Consider the following 14,358-nt stretch of genomic DNA (forward strand, 5'->3'; position numbering starts at 1 on the left):
TTTTTAATAAGTTCATGTAAGAATAACCATTTTCCTCTGAGTACTATTTATATCCCCACAGGTTTGTGAAATGTATTGCTCACGTTATTAATTTCTATCATGAATTTTTTTTTTTTATTTTAAAGTCATCTTTAAAACTCAGAGTCACTTTGAAAAAAATTATCTAATTTCCTACTGAATAGTTGTTTGGGGGCTGTCCTGTAATTGGTTCTAGTTTTATTGCATTGTGTGCTTGGTGGTTTTTTCCAATCTACTTTTGAACGCAGTAAGTACCTCTTTGATGAATCTAAAGACCCTTTATCCAAAATTTAATGTAAAATTAAGCAATTTTAATTTGAATGAAATGCTTTTAAGCAAAGTGAATCTAGACAAACTGATTTCCTGTCATTAAATGTGTGTTTTGGAAAAAATGCTCTCACAGAAATACGAATGTTAATTTACAGAAATCTAGGCTGGAGGCAAAGAGAACAATCCTAGAGTTCAAATAATCCAATCAAAAGATGGTATTAGCCTGAACAGAGATGAGAGATGCAGAAGGAGGAGTTAAGTTTTAAACTGAATTTGTGGTAACTAGAAATTTTAGGTGGCTACTTTCAGAGGCCTGCTGGCCTGGAGTGAGGTCCAGTCTGCAGGCGGAAATTTAGAGTTACAGTTAGTTATACAGGTGACAGTAAAAATAAAGTAGGTGATGGAGTCATTTGTTAAGAATGATGGGCCAGAGGAATTGAGAAAAGTGGTAAGGTTTGAATTGATATAGAGGAGTTGTGAAGAATGAAGAGAGAGAATATCAAAATCCTGAATAGGGTATTAAATTGAAAGTGATGAATTTTTAGTTGTATCTTCATATAGGCTAGTAGGCCTGTATGGAGCCTGAGTTTAACAGCTCTTTGGCCTTCTCCATAGAGAAATAGAAAGAGGAGCAGGTTTGGGAGGGTGAAAAATGAGTTGTGTTTTAGATATGTTTAGCAACAAGAACGAAAACTTCTGATGCAGTAGAAGTTGAAAATATGAATGCCCAGAGCTTGCTTTAAGAGTAGTAGTAGCAGTGAGCTTTAATTCTGGTAGTAAAAACATTAAAAGCTTAAACATTAAAATCTTGCAAGTGGAAGAAGAGGTGTGAGTAGGGCTATATGATCTGATATTTAGCAAGCATATTAGAACTTACTCTTCTAAATGAGTGCTGCCCTCATGCCTACAGTAATTTCCTTGGGAAGCTACACATTTACTTGAAAAATTTTGACATCCTCTCAGTTTACAGGAAAGTATATTTCTTCTCTTGATAGCAGCACATTATTTTGAGCCAAAATGAAATTGCTTATCATTCCTCCTAGTCTATATTTTTTGACTTGGCTTGTATGGAATTCTAATTTGTCCATATAACCTTAGTTATTCTTTCCATCTAAAGAGAAGTTGTAGTAAAGGATAAATTGTTTCATTACATGATTCTATAGGTGACTTCTCTGAGTAACCAACCATCTTTTGAATATATACTTAATACTATTAAAACGAATTTGTTTATTTATATTCATACTTGCACACCATAGAAGCAAAGAAATAAATAAGTCTATGTAAAAAAACAGAAGATAAATTTGGTGACCCATACTTGCTGGGGATCATAAGAATGGAGCTTGAGTCTGAAAAAAAGTGCAGAACAGCTAACTAAAGAGGGTTATGTACACTTCATTGGAGCCTGTGGATTGTGTCTATTCCATGAAAGGTAAGTATTGTAGGCTCTTGCAAAAGAAAGACATGCCGGAACAAGCAGCTCAAGACAATTGTTAGAACAGCTGCTTAAAAGACCTGGTATCCCCAATTCTATTTTGTTTCAGGGAAAACTAAAAAAGGTAACAGAGGTTGAACTTAGCATGACAAGAGATAAAAAGCTAAGTTTTAAACACTCACATCCCAATCACACTCCACCATCTAAAACCATTACAAATTACTTGTATGTAATATACAAATTTTGACTGATACCCTGGTACAGTGTATGCTTGAGAATATTTTTGATTACAGCTTCTATGTCTGGTTTAAGTTAGTGTATGAAGAGCAACGCCTTTCATTTTAACTAGTTTTGCACCCAGAAAACAAGATGTAAAATTATTTTTTCCCGGTAAATAGTCATAGTAATGGGAATGCTGTTACCCATTTAGACCATCAACTATGAATATAATGCACTCAGTAGGTACTTTAAAAATGTTAGTTGAATACATTTTTGAAGTGTATTAGTTTCTATTCCCTCCAGGGTCAAGTTTCCTCATTTATTCTATAGTAGATATAATAACTTCATAAAGTTGAGGCATAAATTTCAAGTGAGATAATTTTATAGAGTACTTAGCATGCTGCCTGTCACATGTGTTTAAAATATTAATCTCTTTCCTTTTTTTTCCCCTTATGCAGTGGTAATCACCAGTATTTGGCAACCCTACTTGAAAAATAACTCAGACCACAGTCTGCAAACTGTTCTTAGAAGAAGAAAGGATATTTTAAAATTAAATATATGTACATACATATACATATACTTAAGTATATACATATACGCTCACAACATATGCTTGTGTGTGTGTGTGTATATTTACTCACTTAGAACCTTGAAAACCCCAAGAATCATCCTTGCTTACTTCCTCTCTTTCTCATTCCTCACATCCAATCCTATCACTTCTCTCCAAAACACAGCCCGAATCTATCCATCATTCCTTGGCCCATTTGCCATCCAGTCTGAGACAGCTCCCATTAGTCTTCCCCTGAATTAAATAATTCAATTGCCTGCTACATGGTCTACCTGCTTTCTTTATTCTCTGACCTGTGCTGCATTAAAACACAGCAACTAGTGATCTTCTGAAAACATAAATTGGATCAAGTCATTCCCCTGCTCCAAAAGAAAAAAAATCCAAATGGCCCCATATTTCATTTGGGATAAAAACCGAACTCTTCATAGTGGCCTATGAGGTTCTCATCATCTGGCCTTGCCTACCTCTCTGAGCTCTCACTATCCTGGAAACTTAGAAGACTTGTTCTGTTTCTCAAACATGCCAAATTCATTAATACTCCACAGCTTTTGCATTTGATTTCTCCACCTGGAACACTTTTTCATAGACTATCACAAGGCCATTTCCTTTTCGCCCTTCAGGTCTCAGCTCAAATATCATCTAATCAGGAAAGCATTTCCTTATCTCTTATTCAAAGCTGTTCTCACTTCTCTGCAACCCCACTCTTTCACATTATCCTGTTTAATTGTTTGAATAGAGTTTATCACTGTGATGAAAGTTTCTTGTTTATTTTTGCAAAGGGGAAATCATTCTCTTTTACATTATGAATGTGATCTTATTTTTTTACTTTCCTAAGAATAAATCTTGGTTCTTTTCTGGGATCATACACCTACCGTTTAGGATCAGTTCTCGTAGGGTTGTACTGAGAAAGTCTAACGTAACATTAAGCTTTTGAAGTTCAAAAGCCAAGCTTTGATCCTGAGAAAGGATTATCTAAATTCCTCTATCTCCTCTTATAAAGAATCAGGCTTATAAAGAATCAGGCTTTGTGGAAGAGACCAGAGAATTTATGTGGTGAACGGGAGTCCAGGTAGAAGAGAGAGATGAGAAAGAATGACATCTTCTACCTGCAGGGAACTGTGAAAGAGAAGAGGGAGGTGAGGGAGCCCCTCTTTTACATGGTTGAGATTCATCACAGGCTGCCATAGAGCAAAGGCAGCCTAGTAACCTTGCAGGTACAGCACAGCCCCCAGTTTGAGGCCCTGAACTATAGTAATCCTGAGTCCCCTTCCATCTTCAGTGTAAAAACAGGACTTATAACTCTGAAGGTCTGGCTAGGGAGCTTATCAGAGGAGACTGCCTTTGTAGGGAACAGGTGGCTTTGTAGCAAGTTCTGCAAAGCAGGTCTTAGCTAAAGCTGGAAGGGACCGCAGTCAAACCCTGTAGGTCCATAATGCCAGCAGTAACCAAGAGGAAACCAAGTCATTCAGGGTGTCCTTGAGCCCTGTTTCAGCCTTGACAGGTGAATGAGGAGTTTCTCCAGACACTAACTTTTGCCATGAACATCAGTCCGATAAACTGCAACCAAGTAGACATCTGGCATTAAAGCTTGATTCATCCTCTGTCTTGGTCAAGGATATAATTAGAAGAGAGAATAAATGAGAACCTGAGAATTTTTAAGAGAGACTAAACACTTTTTAGAGCAATAATTCTCATACTTGGGGTTTATCAGAACCACCTGGGGAGCTAATAAAGCCCACAGAGACTTAGGATCCTTGAAGGGGAGTTGGGGCTGGACCTCGATACTTGTAATGTTCCCCAACAAAATTTGATACCCAACAAAATTTGAGAACCATTGCCTTAGACTAAAGTGACTATTTATTTGATTGGATTAACTTTGAAGTAGATGAGACTTTTAATTTCCTGCCCCCAACTATCCAGTAAGTGGAAGCTCAAAGGAGACGAGATAAGCTACAGAGATACCTTTTTAATTTATATTTTCCTAAGCACATCCAAATTTTATGTTGGGTTAAGTTTTATAATGCTCTCCATTTGTTTTACTACTTACTGTCATCATCTTACAATTACAGTTGACCTTTGAACAACGCCAGAGTTAGAGGCGCCAACACCCAAAATCCCCAAATAACTTTGACTCCTCTAAAACTTAACTATATTTAGTATTGGCAGTGTTTGGTTCCAGGACCCCCATGACTACCCAAGTCCAAGGATGCTCAAGTCCGCTATACAAAATGGCAGAGATCAATGCATATAATTGGCTTTCTATACCCTCAGACTCCCAACTGCAGATCAAAAACAATACAGGTATTTAATGAAAAAAATCCGAAAATACGTGGACCCATACAGTTTAAACCCATGTTATTCAAGGGTTGACTGTATATGTTTCATAATTTAGATTTTGTCTACGTTGTTCATTGCTGAACACCAGCGCCTGGAGCAAGGAGTCACACAGATATTTGTTGAGACTCAATCAAACAGTTCATTAATTAATGCATACACATTTAGCAGAGAGAATTTGGTGTCAGGAGGTACTCTGCCTGGGGGTGAGGGAGAAGGTAGGGGAACAAGGTAGAAGGTGGAGATCTGGCAGACGCATAACTAAACATTTTTCAAAAACAGCTAAAAAACACCTAAATAAGTAAATTACTTGCTGCTATCAAGTGGAAGGCTCCATTTGGTTGTGTGGAAATACATCAGAATTGAGAAGTGAGGAACACAGAGAGTATCTAAAAGTTTGACTCAAAGATTTAAGTACAGTGGCCCTTAATACTGGAAGGGCCTGAGAAGTTATGTCAATCTATTGTGTATAAACACACTTGATAGAGTAAAATTTGTAGTTGATATTTGATAGTCCTTTTTTAAAGATGATCTTTCTGATATCTAGCTTATCTCTCTGATCCAGATTTATTTCTTGAAGTAACTTTTGTTTTTTATTATAAAATATAAGTTCAATGTATATAATTTAGAAGATATAGATAAAAAGTATCCATGATCATACCACCTGGAGATCATTACTGTTAGCCTAGTTGTCTAATAAGTATACTTATGGCTGTGAACTCTGTCCCTTTGCTGGATCCTCAGCTCCTAGAATGGTGCCAGGAACAGTGCTTGATAAATAATTGTTGCAAGAATCCATTAAGATATGTATTAAATATTTTTCTTCACATTCACTAGCTTTTAGAATGAGAGAATTCTGCTTACTCCCTTTGATCCTTATGAGCCCTCAAAAAATATGTATTTTTAAAAATTTTATTAGACTTTACTTTCTTTGGCCTCAACTCATGGTTTGAATTTTTAAGTATTTCTAGGCATACTTTAAATTTTTTGACTATCCTTTCTAAATGCAAAACTGAACACAGACTTTAAAAGGGACTGAGCAAGCAGAATATAGGAGAGGGCAACTTTCCAGATCTTACATTTTGTAATCCATTTAGCAATCGGAGCATCTTCCAAAATCTTAAATAGCAGGACTGTGTAGATGACTTACAGTCAGCTTGTGTTCTAGTGTGACACTTGGCTTTCTCCCATCTCCCTCGAGAGTGAGCCCGTTGCTCTACTTAGTTTCCAGGACTGATGCTTTGCTTGTGTTCCCTTTTTATCACTTCATATTTTCTTCCTGCCTTTTTTTTTTTTGCATGTCTATTTGTTTTTCTCTCACTGAGGAAGTTTATACTTATCAAAACAAATTTCATGTTACTTTTCATTATACCATTTCTAATTTAGTAACCAACAATTAAACAAAAATATCTTGGTTTTATAGCTTCCAAAACTGAAAATGTTCCAGTTCTAATTCAATTTAGAGCTTTTCTGTAAATCACCTGGCACAAATTGTTAGGCTGCTTTCAACTGAATCATATGGCCTGTGCTCTGTGTACAGTTTGATAAATATTGGGTAGAAAGAGAGGAAGCAAATCTCATTACTTAAAAATTAAAACTAAATAAATTGTATAAGAATAATTTTATATTATGTATTTTACTAGGTTTGAAACTGAGTGACTTTGTACTGTGATAATTTAGCTAAGCCAAAAATAAACCTGCCAGAATTCTCTTCTCTCTATGGTTCTGAGTTCAGCTTTGCAGCAAGAGAAATTTGCATGAGACCTGATGTACAAAAGTGAATAACAGCCATATTTATACACTGGAGGTCAGTACAAGATCAAGCACTGTTGCAGTTCATGCATATTGTTGCCGATCTGCTGGCTCACCTTCTTGGTGAAGGGCAGCAGCCACATCTGTGGTTTCCCCAGCTCCAGCCAGATTGCTCCTTCTGCATCTGTAAATCCCAAGCTAGGAATAGTGAAAGGGGCCTGTTTATTCTGCAAGCCACCCATCTGACCAAGGTTGAAACCACGAAAGGCAGACTCAGGTTCCAGTTTGTCCTCATGGGTTCTGGTTTGTCATTGCAAATTCCATTTTCTCTCAAGAATTCCATCCAGTTTGTCCTCTTGTGTCTACTTTGGTCTTGCTTCCTCTACTTCATGTCCATTTTTCCTTCCTGACTTAGTAGTTTAATACAGTAAATATTTCTTATCTCACAGTTTCTGTGAGTCAGGAACTTGGGAGCTGTTTATCTGGCTCCTCTGGCTCATGGCCTCTCACTAGGCTGCAGTCAAGGTGTTGGCCAGGGATACAGTCTCATCTGGAGGCCCAACTGGTGGAGGATCTCCTTCCAAGCTCCCTCCTGTGATTGTTGGCAGGATTCTGCTCATCATGGGTTATGGGATTGAGGGCCTCATTTCCTCACTGGCTGTTGGCCAGAGGCTCCCGTAGTTATTTGCAACATGGGCCTCTTGAGGGAGAAGTCATATCATGGCGGCTGGCTTCCATCAGAGCAGGCAAATGAGACGGCAAGAGAGAATGAGCAGGACAGACAGCAGAGTCACTTTGTAACCTAATCTCAGAAATGGCATCCCATCATTTTTATTATAACCTATTTGTTAGAAGGAAGTCAAGAAGTTCAGTCAGCACTGAAGAAGAGTGGATTATAAAAGGGCATGAATATCATAAGCAGGAATCATTGGAAGCCATCTTTGAAGCTGCCTACTGTGCTGTTTTAAACAGATAAAAGGACTTCTCAGCATCTTAAATGTGTTGTGCAAACCCCGTCTTTTAAAAAACAGAACTCTTAGGAATTGTTTTTCTCACAGCATTTTTACAGAAAATATTTGCGAGTATAGCTTTCGTCTGATGGAGGGAATCATAAAATCATACAGAAGAAATAAAGTTGTTTTAAAAAAAATGTGTCGGCTTGGAATAGAGTTAGAAATAGACAAATTGAAAAGAGTCACCACTATCACTAAATGTTTACAGGCAGGAAACAGGCTAAGAAGTCTACTCAGTTACGAATACCAGCCATATCTTATAGAAAAGGAATCGTGGCTCAGAAAGCAGAACCAAGGACCTAAAAGATGGAGTCAACAGTTATGGAGAATAACTCACAGGGAGAAGGACTGAGCCATAAACAAAAAATGTGGTAACATGTGCCAGATCAAATTTCAGAATTCTATGTACTAGTGAATGCTTTGTGTTTCTCATCTTCCTCCTCATTGACTGACAGAATCTGTTGTGTTTATCCTCTGATCGTTTCCCTGTTGAATGTTGTGAGCCCGTGGATAGATGACTGATTTACTTAGTTCACAGGCTTTTAGACCTAAAAAAAATGTATCCAAGGAACTACACCTGAGGAGCCTCATCCATTTCTGAGTGGATTTAGATGGCAAGTTCCTGGATCTAGAAGATTATTTTAAGCAACTAAGTTGTAGGGTACTTCGTTACATAGTTGTAGTAACTAGGACTAGCCATGTAAAATCATCACAGTTAAGTTGTGAGTGAAATTCATACATAGCTTTGAGAGCAGTCATCAGTCAGTATGTCTATAATTATTTTAGAAGCTTATGCAAATTGGATAATAGATGTAAATACTCCTAGTACAATGCCTGTCAATAAAGAGCAAGGATTTATTATTATGCCAAGAAACATGTGTATATTTATTTCCAAATGATTATTTTCAATGACCTACAAGTAATAATATATTGGCCAATGTTTCCATGTATATCTCCAAGTTACAGATGAATCTGTATGTGGTTTGTTGTTCAAGGTCACACAAATCTGAACAAAGCTAGAATTCAAACTCAGATTTTTTTTTATTCCAAATCTCTTACTTTTCATCACTATATTCTCCTCCCTCAAGACATTTTAAATTTAGAGAAGAGATTAAGAACTACAATTATAAAAAGCCGGCCCCACAGAGAAGAGGCTCAAGAATGAAAAGTTAACTTTGCACCTAGAAAAGAAAGATTATGAATGATTTAATGATTAGGAATATGATGAGTTTGTATATAAAGGGATAATTTTCTATATCTCCTAAGGAAAAAAAGAAATATATATCCATAATTCATTTAAAAAATTAAAATTTAGTAATTTAGGTTTAACTCTTCATCTTAGGCACTAGAGTTTGATCAACTATCTTTACTTCATGATTTAAAATGATACATAAGGTTCAGGACTAAACAATTATTAAGGCCCTTTTAATTCTAATAGAGATAAGTAACAGTAGCTTCCATCTATGTAGCACTGGTTATTTCACAGATATTAGCAAATGAGTTTTTAGAGATCTTATTTAATCCCCGAAACAGGTCTCTAAAGTAGGTATTACTTTACCGTGCCTTTTTCTATAAGTGAGAAATCTAGTACACAAAGAAGTGAAGTCATTTTCCCCAGGTCACCCAGCTAGGAAATTGTGGAATTGGGATTATTGATGGTTCAATCTCTCATTTCTTCATTGCTCTAAAGCACTCTAAAGAAACACAATAAAATCACATATAGATATTCCATATTGATATGCCCAATCACAGGCAAAATACCTGTAGTAAACTAAGTTGGTTTTTATTTGTATATATGTAGATCTTTCTTGAACTACAACTCTTGATCTCCTTTGAGAATATCATTGTGATTATAACTGTACAGTTCTAATATCCACCCAATACATAAATTTCCTACATTAAGGTGGGTAATTTAAAAATATATACATGGAAAAACATACAGTGCTTACAAACCAAATGCAAATAAAAATCTTTTAAAAATCTTAGAAATTCATTAAGCAGATTATCTCAATCCTATTAAAAATGTTTTTTTTTCTATGTACAATACATGATCTTTAAAAATACCACTCCAGGAAACAAAAATTCTTTGGTTCAGCAAAAGGATTCTAGATGTGGAAATTTAATTTGTTAAAGATACACCTTCTTGAGTTGGGCCTATCTTATCTGGTTTAACTCTCCAAGAAGCACACTTTCTTTGAATTCAGAAAATATGGGTGGGGTGTGGGTAGAGGCTGCTATTCCCATAGAACTTTAACATATAAAAATATAAACAGAATCTTGAATAATTTGCTACCTAGACAGTATTTTTACTTTGCCAGATCAAAAAGATACAAAGAAAGTCTGTTTCCCATCCATTTTAGACGGAGAGTTAGGAAGCAATCCTGGTTGATACATAAAACATTTACCAGTAAAGTTCTTAGGCTCTGGAATTCAATGCTATTGAAACTATTCTTTTCATTATTTGGAAGATGGCAGGAGGGCAGATGCTGGATGACACTTTTACTTCTAAAGTCTCAACACTTCTCCAGCAGCTTACCTGCCTTAACAATCTAAAATTATAGACATATCCGTGATTCAGATGTCTTTTAAAGGAGCTATTAATGGAGCAGTAATGACAATGCATCAGCGTTCACCAACGGGACCTTCATTAAAAATTAACCGTGGTTATTCTATACTCTTGGTTTATTAATAATAACAATCATAGAATTGGCCAAAATACCACAGGGTTTCAAAGAGTCAGCAACTTACCATCAGATTTTATTCTCCTCCACATTTAATGGGAAGGGGAAGACTTCACAATTTTGCTTCTGCATGTTTTCTACTTGGATTGTGAAAATATTTAGTGTATAAGACAAAACCTTTCCAAAAGCCCATCACTTAACCACACATTATAACCACCTTGATCAAGGCTTTGGAAAGTCTCTGAGGTATCACAGCTGGTCATAGGAGATTAAAAAAATATATTTGCTTTGCTTATTTTTTTCTAAGTTCCCCAATAGAATAAAATTACCTGGTTGGATTAATTAACTTATTTATTTTAGGGAGCAGTACCACTGAATAAATACTCAAACTTGTCTGTCCCCAGACTAATATCAGAAATACATTAATACATTTCTAGCTTGAATGCAAGTAAAAGTGAAGAGCCTCTATTGACTACCAAGATTTCTGCAAACCACTATTTTAAGATGCTATAATGCTTACATGGAGTTGTAATAAGCAGAGAAATCTTCCAAAATTCACCCTTGTTCTTCATACTCTTTGCATGACTTAGTTGCTCAGGGGCAGGACACTTTTTAAACCTTATTAAGACGCAAAGGAGATTAGTATAATTAGGATGGAGCAATAGATTTCAGAGAAAACTATGCTTCTGCAACAAAACTGATCTGACTGTGGAGAGAATAGCCTTCAACATTTAAGAAAAGTAAAGAATAGAAGATATGAGTAATTCACAGCATCTAAATAAGACATTATAATTCAGAACCACCTCCGCATCCACTACCATCCACCCCAGCTCATGGGCAGGGATTTCTTTTCTCTAATGGTCTTCCAAAAGATATCATAATACTCTCAAAGAGAGAAATAATCAATGTTGAATTATTGGTGCTCATAGTCCTCTTCTGTAGTAGATGGGCAGTAATCTTTTTTTTCCTTTTTTTTCCCTGTCAGAAGTCTTTATCCCAGCCTGACAGCTCATCTGGAGGCACTCCCTTTTCAGGAGGATATTTGTCAAAGTAGCTGTGATCTGTGGGTCCTTTGAGCTAATAGAGAAAAGATTAAAGCAAAGGTGAGGATGATATTGACTAAGCATGCTGTTACGTATGGGTGATACTTTCTATAGCTGAATGTGGATTTTATACTACAACCACTGGTAAGTTACATATAAGGAAAAGATGACCAATTATCATTTTTAAGTCACTCTCTCAGCCTCATGAAATCTCCCCTTCAGACCAAATGAATCTGATTACATTCAACAGAAGCTACAGAGCCTGGAAGTTACTTCCAAAAGAAAAAAGTGACAGAAATGATTATTTTAAATAACATTTAAATAAATAACATTTATCTACAGATATATTAAATAATTTCCTTATAAAAGTATTGTTTAATAATTACTTAAAAATTCTGTAATATATTTATGTTGTTTGATACTGCATGTGATAAAAAATGTAGTTATAATTATAATGAGTCCAGAAGAATTATTTGTGTCATCACAAAAATTTCTGTTGTCACAGGAATTTTAAAATTTATAAAATTATAATTGAAAGTCACTTAAAGAATGATCAAGTAAAACTTTCCAAGCATAAAAATATTTTGCATTAGGATGACATTTTATAGGGAAAATGGAATGGAAACATGGAAATGTGAATTCAGAGAGAAAAAGAAATGATGTAACATTTCTGAATTTTTTAATGGTTGATTCATATGAAATCTCAGGTGTATTTAGATTACATTGGATATATTTAAAAGAGAGAAGTAACAGTAGTGTTTTACTGTAAAATTTCAATATTTATAACATACTAGAAATTATATTCTCCATAATGATTTAAAGGTATGATGAAAAAAATGCAGATGTCAATCTAAAAATGTACAAAGAGAGACACAGATCTTCAAAATTCCTCTAGAGAGAACACAGCATAAAGTTTGTAGGGCGTTGACCTAGGTCATTCCTGAGTCATTCTTCTTCCAGGTTAACAGATGTTCTGCTTTCTATAAAGTTATGCTATCCAACCAGCTACATGTGGTGACTGAGCGCTCGAAATGTAGCTGGTCCAAACTGATATGTGCGGAAAGTGTACAATCCACTTGGAATTGCAAACAGTATGAAAAAATAACTGTAAAATCTCATTAATATTTTATGTTGATTACATGTTGAAGTGATAATATTTTGGTATTAAAACTGATTTCATCTATTTCTTTTTACCTTTTTTACTGTGGCTCCTATAAATTTCAAATTACTTATATGATTCATACCATATTTCTAGAGCTATCTGTCAGCCTAACTAAAATTGACAACTTGAGGACTTAGATTTATATGTAATTGATTTCTGAGAGCTGAGCTAATGCTCATCAAGTAGGTAACAATATTTAGTCCCTATAATCACAACTGTTATATTTTAACTTAATTTTTAAAAAACTATTTTAAAAAATCTTATATTTGTTACATACACACACCTCTAAAATCTGTTTACAAAAACAACTACCTACAAAATAATCATGAAAGTAATATAGTAGGGACCATACCTCTCTTCGTAAAGGTGATGGAAGGTTCCGTGCTTTCAGTCCCTCCCAATTAAAACCATTTAGCCACCTGAGAAATGAGAAAGGTACAGAGATATTACTTGCCTGAAAATGATTAGCATGTCAAGCTATCTGTCAATGCATTTCATTGCCTGCTCCCTGCCTGCAACAGTGCAGCTATAGGTAGTAGGAGGAAAATCCTAGACCATGCTGGTTGTCTGGTCTCACATTAAATCAATGCCCACTAACGTCAAGGGGCACTTGCTGCTGTCCAGTAATCAGTTTAGATTTTCCTATTGTTCCACTCATCGTCACACTCCCTTAGATTCACAATTCATAATTTGTCTTCTCTCTTCAAATGTCCAGAACCTTCTCCCCATTCTCACTCCTAAGTGATGACCTGGCTTCCCTTTTCACTGAGGAAACTGAAGCAAAAAAGAGAACTTCCACAATCTTCCACCAGCATACCTGCCTACCTACCCACAACCGTGTGTTCCCTTTTCTCCTATACCATGGTCATCTCTTCTACTGTGTATATGATCTCACAGACTCTTCTCTAAAGTCATGCTCCTGACTCTCCTCTCACGCGAATCTTCAGCATCAATTATTCTCATCAGTATGGAAACATTTCATTTCTTCCAACCACAAAACACCCTCCTTTGACCTGAGCTCCCTTCCAACTCTCATTCCATTTCTCTCTTCCCATTGGATAAAAACTCTTTGAAAGAGTTATTTAATCACTCTATTTACCCATTTTCTCCTGACCACACTACAATCAGGTTCACCCTCTCTACTTAATTGAATCATGTCAGTTCTCAGTTTTCATCTTATTTAACCTATTAGTAGCATTTTCCACTTTTCACCAGTTATACTTGCTGAAACCCTTTTCACTTTGCTTCACTTGGCAATAGCCTTGGCTTTCTTCCTACCTCCTTGGTTGCTTTCCCTCATTTTCCATTGCTATTTCCATAGGAAGTCGGTGTGCTCCAGGGCTCAGGCCTTAGACCTCTTCTTTTTACAATACTCTCACTTCCTAGGTAATCTCATTCAGTCTTGTGGTTTTTAATGGCATTTATATTCTGATTACTCCCAGATTTCTATTTCCAACCAAGACTTCCCCATTGCCTTACGGCTAACAGCTACAACTGGTATTCCTCATCTTCCAAATGGATGTCCACTAGGCATCTAGCATGTATCAGGTCCACATTGGAGTGCCAAATCTTCCCCAACAAACTTGCCTCAACTCTTCCAATTGCTCAAACCAAAAACCTTGAAGTTATCCTTTCTCTCGCACCCTACCTCAGTCCATATCCATTAGCAAATCTTGTCAGTGTTACCTTCAAAATATGACAAATTCTCAACACCTTCACTCTACCTGCACAGGCCAAACCACTAGTATTCCTTGCCTGTATTATTACAATAATCTCTTAATGGGCCCTCCTGCTTTTGTCCCTGGCAAACAATCCAGCATCAAGAGTGATCATTTAAAACATAAATAAGGTCTCACCATTCTTTTG

At 36.0% G+C, this 14,358-nt stretch overlaps 1 protein-coding gene and 1 long non-coding RNA gene across 3 annotated transcripts in view; one reads left to right on the plus strand and one right to left on the minus strand.

The window, feature by feature from the left end:
* Nucleotides 1-14,358, plus strand: part of LOC120588264 (uncharacterized) — a 75,968-nt gene that overhangs the window by 13,338 nt on the left and 48,272 nt on the right. The gene's annotated exons all lie outside the window — the stretch shown is intronic.
* The window catches only part of PRKG2 (protein kinase cGMP-dependent 2), a 96,426-nt gene continuing 92,688 nt past the window's right edge, over nt 10,621-14,358 (minus strand). For both annotated transcript variants that reach the window (XM_039845557.1, XM_039845558.1), the window contains 2 exons: nt 12,845-12,911; nt 10,621-11,364 (listed from right to left, as the gene is read on the minus strand). In XM_039845557.1, the coding sequence (XP_039701491.1) occupies nt 11,269-11,364; nt 12,845-12,911 (163 nt within the window). In that variant the 3' untranslated portion in view covers nt 10,621-11,268. The remainder of the gene's footprint in view (nt 11,365-12,844; nt 12,912-14,358) is intronic.

Source organism: Pteropus medius, unplaced genomic scaffold, assembly GCF_902729225.1.
Source record: "Pteropus medius unplaced genomic scaffold, Ma_sr-lr_union100, whole genome shotgun sequence".
Lineage (NCBI taxonomy): Eukaryota > Metazoa > Chordata > Mammalia > Chiroptera > Pteropodidae > Pteropus > Pteropus medius.